The sequence below is a fragment of the Mauremys reevesii genome, linkage group 1 (assembly GCF_016161935.1).
Source record: "Mauremys reevesii isolate NIE-2019 linkage group 1, ASM1616193v1, whole genome shotgun sequence".
NCBI lineage: Eukaryota > Metazoa > Chordata > Testudines > Geoemydidae > Mauremys > Mauremys reevesii.
Genome location: NC_052623.1, coordinates 67,398,279 through 67,411,693, shown reverse-complemented (window position 1 = coordinate 67,411,693; position 13,415 = coordinate 67,398,279). Strand labels below are relative to the sequence as shown.

The following is a 13,415-nucleotide window of genomic DNA, read 5'->3' as shown; positions in this document are numbered from 1 at the left end:
TTATTGTTAAATGACAATGGCTGATTTCACCCATGACCTTCACTTAGCCAGCTATCACCTTCAGTCACATCCTCACACAGGTGGAAACACCTCCATGGGTTGTACCCTGTTTATCTCAGGACAGCTCTTACATTGTTAATAGGGTCACTTCCCTGTCAAAAACAGACAAAAATTCAAAACAACATAATGCTTTCCTGTACCTGTAGCAGCTTGTCATAACGTTCTGCAGACATAAGAAAGCGCCCATCTTCAAGCTGCATTTCTCTGTTTTCCAACAAATTGTTTAACACAGGCAAGACGTTCCGCTCTGCCTTCTCCAAACCCTCCAACACAAGGATTCTGCCTTCTGTAGCTGCACGGACTGCACACTTTTTCAACAAAAACAACAACATTAAGTGACATATACAGCATAATATAGCACATGAAATCCAACTAAAAATGAAGGGCTTAATCCTGCACACATCAATGCTCAAGTAATCTGAGTCAATGGGACTTAGCATGGTAGTAAGTACTATTTCCATTAGGAAGCATTTGGAGGATCTTACCCTTACATAACAATTAAATTGAACACATTTTTCTGTAGAAAGAATTAGTTATCATAGGTGTTTATCTAAAAAACTATTTAATCCAGGAAACAAAACAGCATCAAAACAAACACTGGAAATTTTTTGTGCAATATGTTTTTGTTAAAAATCTGATAATATTTCAAGCACAGAATGTAAAACTAAATATTAAAAGTTAAAACAATAAAAACTCCAAATATGGTTAACTTGTTCCGTGTTCACAAAGCATTCCTTTACTGAGTCAAGTGAAGGAAAGACACAATTCCGACACTCACATTGGGTGGTACCTCACTGAATGCAAGTAGTCCCATTGAAATCAGTGTAGTAAGTATGTGCAAGGGTGGTAGGTTCAGGCCCTTAAAGCACATAAGCAGCAATCAAGCACACGGCGACAAGACTCAAACCACCTCTTATTGTAATGCTGACAGACCCCGGTCGTCACCGGCGGGATCAAACCTGGGACCTCTGAAGTATGAGCCTCTACTGCATAAGCTAAAAGCCACATGGCTCTGAGCTACAGCTCTGGCAGACTCATTAATCTCTAGCTGGGTTAGTTGCCCATAGACGGGGACAGAGAACCACACCTAGCAGGCCTGTCTACTGAGCTGGGCAGTGAAATGTTGCTTCAGTGAAATATATCTTAAGCAACTATTCAAGGGACCAACAAAATCAGTTACTTAAAGATATTTTGAGTGCCTTTGTATCAGTGTAGTAAGATGTAAAATCCTTTTGCTGGCATTTATTTTTTAAATATACATAGTGAATATTAGATATTAGGTATTCACATGTGCCAATGAATATTTACTTCTTTTTCTTTATGCTTTTTTATTTTTTCCTCTATACTTTTCATTTACTTTTAGCACATCCAACAATTCTGGAACAAAGGAATTTAAAAGGAAAAAAAAGTAGAAAAGTTCAGTATTATGTTTATAATAATCCTACAGAAGTTTACAAACTGAATCAGTGCTGCTCCAGTTTTATACCAAGGTAACGCCATTAAAACCAAAGATTCTTTGTTTATCCCACAGTAAAACCGAAGTACTGCCAGGATGAATCAAGCCCAGTATTACTTTAAAACGATAACAAGTTACTTCAAAAAAAACTGTTAGTTAACTGAAATAGGCTGCTACTAAATGTAGAGCAAAATAATATTCAAAACATTTGAGGATGTTTTGGAGCTTTTTCTGAAATGGAAGGCTGCCTCATAATGATGTTCTCTTATCTAGATTTCATCGTAGTTTAGTCTGGGTGATTATCATTGGGTGTTGATTTACAGTGCATAATTTGAGCCAGTGGTCAAAACTGAGCCCTAGTGCCAGTAATGACATGCAACCTCCTCATTGCCCATCATCTTAGCCCCTATAAACTTACAGTACTACATACCCAAATATTCACAATTACCATCCTGTAGAACAGTGTTCCCCAAACTTGGGACTCCGCTTGTGTAGGGAATGCCCCTGGTGGGCCTGGCCAGTTTGTTTGCCTGCCCCGTCTGCAAGTTTGGCCGATCGCGGCTCCCACTGGCCGCGGTTCACTGCTCCAGGCCAATGGGGGCTGCGGGAAGCGGCGCAGGCCAAGGGATGTGCTGGTCGCCACTTCTAGCAGCTCCCATTGGCCTGGAGCAGCGAACCGCGGCCAGTGGGAGCCACAGTCAGCCGAACCTGCGGATGGGGCAGGTAAACAAACTGGCCCGGCTCACCAGGGGCTTTGCCTACACAAACAGCGTCCCACGATTGGGAAACACTGCTGTAGAAGATTCCTGAATTCTAATACTAGACTATTTACAAATAACTGATTTACACAATGGGGTGGCTTATCACACATTTAGAAAGTAGCAACGGGGCTTGAATTAGGCATAGGCAGCCTCTTAAGGCACCACATCAAAGAGTTTTACACCAATGTAACTCCATTAAAACACCTACATTAAAGCACCTAGCAGAAGTTGCTTCAGTGAAATATATCTTAAGCAACTACTCAAGGGACCAACAAAATCAGTTACTTAAAGATATTTTGAGTGCCTTTGTATCAGTGTAGTAAGATGTAAAATCTTAAAGCACTTTTACATAAGGACATAGCTGCAAAGGAAAAATGACCAAAGTCCCTTCCCAGCATGTCTCTTCTAAACACTTACAGGAGCACCTCATGTCCTCCTAGCATTGTTAAATAAGAGAGGGAAATAAAGGAAGAGCAAAGCAAGGGCTGGGAGCTGGAGTGAGAGGAAGAGGATAGCAGGAAAAGTGAACTGGGAGAAAAGGGAGAGGGGGAACTGGAAGAGAAGGAAGGGAAGGAAGGAGGAAAAGAGAGAAAATAAGGAAACAACTAGGAGGAAAAGTAGGGAAAATTGAAAACCAGAAGAGTTAGCAGCTGGAAGAAAGGGGGGGGAGACCAAGAATTGGGTCAGAAAGACTCAGATGAAGAGAACTAGGAAAAAGTTATTAGAAGGAAGAAGCACAAAGAACAAAAACAAGAATGGTTATTGGTTGATCACAGAAAGACTATGAGCTGCCAATGTGATATGGCCGTTAAAAAAGCTAATGTGGTTTTAGGATGCATTAGGCGAGGTATTTCCAGTAAAGACAAGGAGGTGTTAGTACCGTTATACAAGGCACTGGTGAGACCTCATCTGGAATACGGTGTGCAGTTCTGGTCTCCCATGTTTAAGAAGGATGAATTCAAACTGGAACAGGTACAGAGAAAGGCTACTAGGATGATCCAAGGAATGGAAAAACCTGTCTTATGAAAGGAGACTCAAAGTGCTTGGCTTGTTTAGCCTAACCAAAAGAAGGCTGAGGAGAGATATGATTGCTCTTTATAAATATATCAGAGGGATAAATATCAGGGAGGGAGAGGAATTATTTAAGCTTAGTACCAATGTGGACACAAGAACAAATGGATATAAACTGGACACTAGGAAGTTTAGACTTGAAATTAGACGAAGGTTTCTAACCATTAGAGGAGTGAAGTTCTGGAACAGCCTTCCAAGGGGAGTAGTGGGGGCAAAAGACATATCCGGCTTCAAGACTAAGCTTGATAAGTTTATGGAGGGGATAGTATGATGGGATAGCCTAATTTTGGCAATTAATTGATCTTTGATTATTAGCAGGTAAATAGGCCCAATGGTCTGTGATGGGATGTTAGATGGGGTGGGATCTGAGTTGCTACAGAGAATTCTTTCCTGGGTGCTGGCTGGTGAGTCTTGCCCACATGCTCAGGGTTTAACTGATCGCCATATTTGGGGTTGGGAAGGAATTTTCCTCCAGGGCAGATTGGCAGAGGCCCTGGAGGTTTTTCGCCTTCCTCTGCAGCATGAGGCATGGGTCACTTGCTGGAAGATTCTCTGCACCTTGAGGTCTTTAAACCACGATTTGAGGACTTCTCAACAACTCAGACACAGGTTAGGGGGTTGTTACAGGAGTGAGTGGGTGAGATTCTGTGGCCTGCGTTGTGCAGGAGATCAGACTAGATGATCATAACGGTCCCTTCTGATCTTAAGTCTATGAATCTATGAATGAAAAATGGAAAGCAAAACTCACAAAACCACAGAAAACTGAGATGAAAAGGAAAAAAGAACAAACAAAGATAAGTCAGGGAGAGAGAATAGACCAAAACCAAGTGAGATGCATCCACACACCAGTGTGTAGCACTGTGGATATGACGACAATCAAATGCAGGTCCCTCACAAGATGCAGAGGGCATTCCAACCTGAGAAGACTTTGAACCCCTTACCTTAGTTCTGTTTATGCACAGCAGAGATACAGCACAAGCAAGCTTCTCGTATCACTAGTAAAATAGCATGTCTAAAACCTGTTTTGGCAGAGGCATTTCTAAAGACAGTGTGGAAGAGCATTTCTGTTTAAATCCTTGGTTTTTCTGATAAGACTGCAAATAGCAGAGTCAATTGTGACAGTGATTTTGTGATATGTGTCCACTAGCAAATGGATAGAGACCACAGGCTCATTTCACAAAGGTTAAAGTATCATCAGATGCTCAGGACTCCTGAATACTATCCTCTATAAACTGGATTCAAGCCAGTGACTTAGAAGAGAAAGGCAACCTGAATATCCTGGTACCTGCCTCCAAATCAAGTCCACTTCTCTTGCACCTGCAAATAAATTCTACAGAAACTTCTGATTGAATATCTAGCTTCAAGATAAACATCTGAGGAATCTGGAATGCAACTAGAAAATAACAAGCAGCCCTCATGTTATTTTCCCTTAAAATGAATCTCTAGGTGGACGTAAATTAATTCCTTCCAAAAGCAAAAGATTTCAAAATTAGTTTTATTCTGTTGACTCAGAGCAAGAAATGTTTTTAAAACAACATCCCTGTCATACCACTATTTCAAACACGTAGCACAAAATGTCCTATCTCCTACCCTCCATCCCCAACTATACAATTCTTGTATCAAATGAAAATTACTTTGACATTCTTGTTTAGGGAGATCATCGATCAAGTCAATAAAACGCTCCAAATGGCTTAATAGAAAACTTTAGTCTCCAGAGTTGTCAATCCAAGAGCATGAGCAAAACACTCCTACTTTGTGTAAACAGGGAATGTGGAGAAAGCCAGAATAAACTTCAACAAACTACTAATTTGCCAACTTAGTAGGATTTGCATACTATAAAGCTATAAAGACTTTATGACTGAGTTTTACTAGCCAAGGGAAAATACACAAACTGCTCATTATAGTTTCAAAATATTTTGAGTATCCATAGTATCTTTTTGCTTTAGTTAAGACACACATACTGTGGATTTACAGAATTTATATCCTACCAACACCAGTGCAAACTCTCTCTCACTAACTTGGAGGAAATGTTCTTTATTGAGTAAATTATGCGTAGTATGATCAGAATTTTAATACATACGAAACATATTTTGCTACATTAATTTTTTTTTTTTAGTTGAAAATGAGTCTGAAGGACCAAATTTTAACAATTAATTAGAACTCTGTTTATAACCCGTTCTCCTGGCCATGACAAATAATTTAAGATTTTGCCTTAAAAATACATTTCTCTGTATATAATAACTTTCCAAATATTATTGCTATATCTTCTTTTGCTCATCATTTATTACAATTTTATTTATTTTTAAATTATTCTGTGTATAACTAATTTCTTTCACCATCCATGAAAATTATTTATAATGCACCCATCACCATAATATGTAGGTGTTAATTTTATCACTATGATATTCATCTGATCATGCTCTCTGTGGATATCTACAGTACAGCTATGAAATATTAGAAATCACTCTCCAAAATCCTATGAAATATGCACATAGCATTTATCTACCTCTAGAGAACTCATGGAAAGTAGTATTAACATTATATCCAATGAAGGTTGCTCCTGAAAGCAAAACAGCTATAAATCTGCCTTTGAAAAAAAATGTTTATGCATTCGGATGGCTCACAACTAGAGTCTTTTCAATAAACCAGATACAGTGAAAAACATCCACTATTTCAGTTTTATCTGCATCAGGATATGTATTTTAGTTTCCCCCCCAAAAAAAACCCACCTCTGACAAAAATAAATGGGGGTGGAGAGAGGGACAGAAAAAGTTTGAAATCTCTCTCTGAAGATCTTTTTTAAAATGTTAGCATGAAACTGTCTTCTTAGTTATATAATAAAAATACAGAGATTGTTGTAGTTTCTCAGCCTCCAACCAAGGCTCATTGTAATATTTGTTCACATGTTCAAAATAAAATATCAACAGGTTTTGAAATTATGCAACAAATCACCTTGATAATCCTGATTTTGAATATTTGTTCTTGTTAAAAGGGAGAGGGGAATTGGTGAAATGTTTATCTCTAGGTTTATTGTAGCTGTAGCTAGGGACTATTTTGCTCATCAGATAGAAACAAGCTCTTTCCTTCCAACCACCCACCTGTGCCCAGAAGCAATGACAACATGGTTACCTGGATACCTGCCCTGGGGGATACACGCTGTAAAAATTCAGCAGTTAAAATAGGTTGATTTGTTGTCCGAAAACAAAAACCTTTAATAAAATGTTATTTGGCTGGTAATGGCTTATAGAGTAAATATGTTATGAATATTACTTATTACAGTCCATTTCACACCTTAAAAAAAAATGTTAACTTTAAAACCATGAATTCCTAAATTCAAAAATCCCAGAAAAAAAATATTTTACAGTCTTTCCTATAATCACACAATTTTGTGCATCGCCTAATGACCAATATAAAGTAAGACAACTACAAGAATCTGTAAATCCTGCTGTGAGGTAAAAGCAGCCCTGGAACAAAATTATATTGTGACAAAATGCATGTACTGGCAATTGTAAAGCTAGTGAGTGGAATCAGCTGTCATTGGATGTTGAAAATAAAGGAGGGTATGGAGCTGTGTCCTATTGGGTTGCTTAGTTTGAGACTATATTAGTAATTATAAATACCTGAAAGATTAAGAAGGCATCTGATAAAATGATTCTAAATAAAACTGGCTAACATCTTATTTCTGAGTCTTCAAAAGCATTGAATTTACCAGGTGGCTGTTTCACATTTGCTGTAGTTACAATGGGAAAGGTGCTAAGCAATACTGTAAATGGATGATTTTTTAGTGGGAAACAAATGAGTAAATGAACTGAAGTAATAATAATATATACTTCCTCTAAAGTCAAATGTGTAAACATTATCCATAGTTGTTAAGTGGCAAGATAGAGGCAGGCTCTTCCCATAATTGACACAAAATAGATTTCTTCAGATTCTCCATTGAATGAAGCTTTTGTCTACTGAAGTGGAATAGCAGAATTTTGGAGCAAGTGAAAATTTTTCAGAACAATCAGTGACATTGAAATATAGCATGAATGACAATTTAAGCCTCTATTCAACACCTTCACCACCTCTTCAACATTTTTCTACAATCAGAATCAACCCTATGTTAATAGAAAGCTTCCCAAGAAGGCTTAATGGAATTCTCCGGAAGACTTGCATCTCTACACTTGCATCCAACAACAATAAATATATTGACATTTGCACTGAGGACAAGGAGGACTTTGCTCAAAGCATATCAAGAATTCTACACAGGCATTAGACATTCAAAAGCAACTGAGGGATGGCTTGGAATAATTTGATAGATTACAAGAGGATCATACTACTGGTCAGTCTCAACGGTAACCTGTTTTGATCTAATGAAAAACAAGCCAAAACGCCTGGAAATACACAAGGACAAAACTGAAAAATTATTCAGAGAACTTGTCCATTACTTAGCCAACCTGACTGATCACAACTATATAGGTCATAAATTGAGCCCAGAATGAAAAAAAAGCTGAAATGTGGTTGATGGAAAGTAAACTTGAATTCATTTCTTTTCTTTTAGCAGTTAAAATTGAATCTCATGATTTCTACCCTAAATTTATTCTGCCACAGAAGTTGTGTTACAATTTGTAGCATTACAATGGTGAAAAGTATGGAAGTAAAACTAATGCAAGACAAGCCAGGTAAATCTAGATTTTTATTAATTTTTAAAAAGACCTGCAGTCTTGTCCAGCCAACAGCATCATTTGAGAATACTCAGATTGGTTTGCTTCTAACTTTTAATAGGCTAGGCATTAAAAAAAGGCAAAAATGTATTGGTATATAGTTTTAAAATTGGTTTGTTTTTGTTGCTAATCCAAACATTCTTGGTAGAATTTACAATGCTGTAATACTTTAGTTGATAAATATAGCATGTAAGCAGCCAAATATTTATTGTAACATTATTCATTTTGTAAGAAATTAGAAAAATCCACATTCCAAAATCTAGAATGGCTGAGCAAAGTTTACCAAAAGCATTTTCATAATTACTTAAGCAAGTTCTTCATAAACACTAATGCATCATTCAAGTAGTAATATCTTAGCTTAAAATTTTATTTTAATGACATACACAAACTACATTACCATTCACGGTGCACAGTTTTATGTATACTGCCCTTTGCTAACCCTTAAAGATGCAGAACATATAATTATATATTTATAATACAAGGTTCTTAACATGTACGTAGAGTTGGACTGAAATAAAATAATTTAAAACAAACCTATCTCATGGGGTTAATGTAACAGCTGCTGGAGTTTATTTTCATGCATTTAGTTGATTGTTAAAAGAGTCCATGTTCTCTTCCTTTTTTATTTTTCTATTTGATCACTGACTGTTCTCTTTTCGTTCCAACGTTCATATCTGAGTAAGTTAAACTGAACTCTTTCTTTCAGTACCTATAATAAATAGTCTTCCTGTCCTGCCTAATTAACACACAACAAATTTTAACCAGTATCTTTAAATAAGATAGTCTTCTAGGTTCCATCCTACCAGGTGGGTGGTATCCTTGTTGGAAGAGGTTAGGGATGTATGAAAGAATTTATAGCCAGAAGAAAATCAAACGTATCTTCAGCATCACCACTACTCAAAAGCCGCATTAACTCTCACTGACTCTATAACTCCTACTGCTTAGCCATGGAGGCAAGCAACTAATTGCAGCAAAAACCAAATGGTTACTACGGTGCCATTAATAATTCAGAAAATTTGCATTAAATATAGAAAGCAGGACATGTATGAGAAAAAAAATCTATATTTGAATACTGAAAAATGAAAATGGGGGTTACAGGTTGTCATAAACAGATAGTTAAGGGTTAAAGTCTCTTTTACCTGTAAAGGGTTAACAAGCTCAGTAACCTGAGGAACACCTGACCAGAGGACCAATCAAGGGACAGGATAATTTCAAATCTCTGTGGAGGGAAGGCTTTGTCTGTGTTCCTTGTTTGCTCTGTGTGCTCTCTTTGGATCTAAGAGAGGCCAGACATGTCTCCAAGTTCTCCTGGAGTATTTCCTACTATCCAGTATAGTGAGTATTAGTTAAAAAGGCGGATTAGTCTTTTAAGTTGCTTTCTATATTTGCAATTGTGTGTTTGCTGAAGGAAATTCTTTATTTCTGTTGCTGTTACTGATTATGCTGAGGAGGAGGGAGGGGAAGTCTCTCCAGTTTTTATAAGTTAGACCCTGTATTTTTGCATCCTGGTAATACAGAGAGAGTGTACTTTTTTTTTCTTTCTTTAATAAAATCTTTTCTTTTTAAAACTTGATTGATTTCTTCCCTTGTTTGGATTTTCAGGGGAAGGGGAGGGGGAAAAAGTGAATCCCTCTTTGTTTGATTCAAGGAGTTTGAATCAAGGTATTTTTCCCAAGGACTAGGGGAAAGGGACGGGGGGGATAGGGAATCCCTCTTTGTTTGATTCAAGGAGTTTGAATCAGGTATCTCTCCTAAGCACTAGGAGAGGGGAGGAGGGAAATGGTTTGTTTCCCTTTGTGTTGAGATTCAGGTTTGAATCTGTGTTCCCCAGGGCAAGTTTTGGGGGGACAGGGAGTGTGTCAGACACTTAAAACTGACTGGTGGCAGCGAGAACCAGATCTAAACTAGAATTTTAGTTTAGAGGAGTCCATGCAGGTCCCCATCTTGGAACCCAAAAGCTCCAAGTGGGGAATAAACCTATGACACAGGTATAGTCCTTTCTCCCGGTTACAAAATATGCCAATAATTTTAGGGTCTTCACCTGCAAGTAGCAGAGTAGGATCAGACTCTTAGGTAGAAAAATGCCCTCATTTGAGGGCAGGCCACAAGGATTACAAGATAGTCCCTCTGTTACTCCACCCCCAGTACAGCTCATTCATGAGGCTCGTCTGTGGAAGGGTGTGCATGAGCTATTTGCAGCTGGGTGAATTTTACCCTTTTTGAACATCAAAATAACCTGCATGTGAACTATGAGCCCCAAAAGAAAAAAGGGCTAGGAGAATAACTTGAAAGGTTATAGTTTTGATTTTAATAGTATTGCTATGACTCAAATTTTAGGTGATGGCGGAGAATCTAGAGTATATCATACAATATTATCCAGATTTAGTCAGAGTCCCAAATTAGTTAAAGTAATGAAGATTTAGCAAGGAGCTATGGGCAGGCACTGGCATAGCAACTAATTCATAATTAAATGGCAGATAGAGGAGAGAAACAATTTGCATCCTTAACCAAGAATTTCAAGAAATTGAGTTGTTCTTGCCCAAGTCCTTTTATTGCAGTACATAATACTTTTGTGCTATTTGCACTCAAACAAATGCAATCACCTCAACTCTTTCATGTAATTAACTCCATGTCTCATTTCATTTTCTTAATTAGCTTTCTGATCTCTTCTGATTAACAGAAACCAAACTCAGTTCTATGTGGTGCTATCTTCAGGGACTTCTTGTCATATTCATTTTCTAGACAGGATAGCTTAGCTGTCATTTCTGTCATTTTTTACATTTAACTGATTATTACAATAAATCTTGCAACCTATGGTAGAAAATCTTTCTGCTGCCTAGGCAATCAGAACACTGCATATATTTTATTTTTCAACTTATGATTCAGGTGCTTCATAAAGATACACCGTAGGGATACAAAACTCATGCATTAAAAATACCGTGCTCCCATATTTTGCACATGTACCAGACTTTATGGCTATGTATTTGCACACACAAAATGGACAAAAATATACACAATTAACTGCTCTGTGGACAAAATGTAAATAGCAAATTTTTAAAAAACAGTGAAGCCCTTTTATTTCTGGGGCCCCCATGTGAGGCACCTAATTTCTCATTTGCAAAAGGAATGACACTCATAGCTTCAACTGAGGTGAATGAGACTTCAACATTCTTTCCGTATAGTTTCTTTGGGATGCAATAATTGATACCAAAGCATATGAGGTCACTGTTAATGATTTGCATTGGATGCAAATTTAAGTGGATGTATATATTGCTCTTTGCTACGTGACGTGTAAAAAGTCAAAAGAATGGGAACAGTGCAACCACAAAAAAAAATTAGACCTAAATACTGTAAATTTACAAAAATAATCTATACTTGTATAAGCAACTTCATACCAGTTTAACTGCATCCACACTTAGGGCAGGTCTACACTATAGCCGGGATCGACACTCTGAGATCGATCCACCGGTAGTCAATTTAGCGGGTCTAGTGAAGACCCGCCAAATTGACAACCGACCGCTCTCCAGTCGACCCCGGTACTCTACTTCCAGTGAGAAGAGTAAAGTAAGTCAATGGGAGAGTTTCTCCTGTTAACTCCCCACGGTGTAGACCCTGTGGTAACTCAACCTAAGGTACGTAGCATAGGTCGACTTACCATGGTAGTGTAGACATCGCTTAAGTTGTTGCACTGATTTAACTATATTGTTTTTGTAAGGGCTAAAGGCCTGCGGCTACCAACCTTAGTGCTAAGGAGACATACCTGAGCAGGGATCAGCTGATTCCCAACCCCATAAAGAGCAGCAGAAAGTTCCAGAGAGGGGGGGATGCTAAGGGAGATCAGATGGGAGTATAAAGACTGCTGGGAGCAAGTAGGCTCCATCAGAAAAAACTTGAACTTGGGAATGAAACTACTGACAGGTGAGAATATAGGCAAAAAAGGCCTGAGTGTGACCTAGTAACAGGGTAAATGAATAGATTTGAGAACTTTATTTTGAACAGTTTTATTAATCAAACAGAACTCCAAGGAGGGATGGTACTGGATGGTACTCCTGTGCGTGGAGTTTAGGAAAGGAGCCCCTGGAAGGGAAAAACTGAGCCAGGATGCTGCAAAGCCACCGCTAACCAAGAGGGGGCACCAAGAAGGCAATATGCCCTGACAGGTTCTAAACAGATATAGTTTAAGCAGTACAAAAATTCTCTGGAGACCAGCTCCTCTAACTATAAAAACAACCAAATATGAAAAAGAGGCCATTTGAATGTTTAAGTAATACAAAAAAATTCAGACTAATTACTTCACATACAACATAACTAACACATGTAATAAATTACAGACGGTCAAGAGGTTATGTAATTGTCTTCATAACAGCAATAATGGCATTTCTGGAGGCTTGTAACAGTCATTTAATGACTAAATAGAGAAATTAATGGCCATGGGAAAAGACAAGAAAACAATACTTGACTCTCATTACCTGACAGAAGCCAAGTAAGTGGTCATTAACCCATTATAATGTTTTTATTTTACACAATTTAACACAGAAACTAAGTATAACATATGATTTGAGGTTTTCCATTATTTCACCATAGTTTACTTTGCTCAGCTTTTGAAGTAATTTACATGTCCAAAAGTAAATACTTTTTCACCCATCGAAAATATCCATTCCCAAATGCACCATAGATACCATAATTTTCAAAAATATTCAACCCATTGTTTCATAATAAAAATATGTGGTTAAGTTTACTATTTCTGATCCATTAAGATCTCTCAAACTTATATTTAAAAAAATCACATTTAAGATTATAACGTCATTCTCAGATACTCCATGTAAAAAAACTACATTCAAATATGTATGTTTCTAAAACAACTAAGATGTCAGTTTACAGTATTTATTCTCTCTCTCTCTCTATATATATATATATATATAATTTAGAGCTATAAATAAGAACATTATCTTATCAACAGTCTACAGACAGAAGTTCGGCAAACTTTTGTAGTTCAGTGATCATGGAGCCTAATCCAGATTCACTATTTTAAAATAATTTCTGGTAACAGCAAGCCAGCGTTAGTTACAGTACAGTATTTAGTTACAATATAAGGCCTGGTCTACACTAGGAGGTTATGTCGAATTTAGCAGTGTTAAATCGAATTAACCCTGCACCCGTCCACACAACGAAGCTATTTAGATCGACATACAGGTATCTTTAGTTCGATTTCTGTACTCCTCCCCGACGAGGGGAGTAGCGCTAAATTCGACATGGCCATGTCGAATTAGGCTAGGTGTGGATGGAATTCGACGTTAATAGCTCCGGGAGCTATCCCACAGTGCACCACTCTGTTGATGCTCTGGACAGCAGTCCAAGATC

General features: G+C 37.7%; 1 protein-coding gene across 1 annotated transcript in view; it reads right to left on the bottom strand.

The window, feature by feature from the left end:
• Positions 1-13,415, bottom strand: part of VWA8 (von Willebrand factor A domain containing 8) — a 277,696-nt gene that overhangs the window by 204,232 nt on the left and 60,049 nt on the right. The window contains exon 5 of the mRNA XM_039506868.1: positions 201-368. Coding sequence (XP_039362802.1) covers positions 201-368 — 168 coding nt within the window. The remainder of the gene's footprint in view (positions 1-200; positions 369-13,415) is intronic.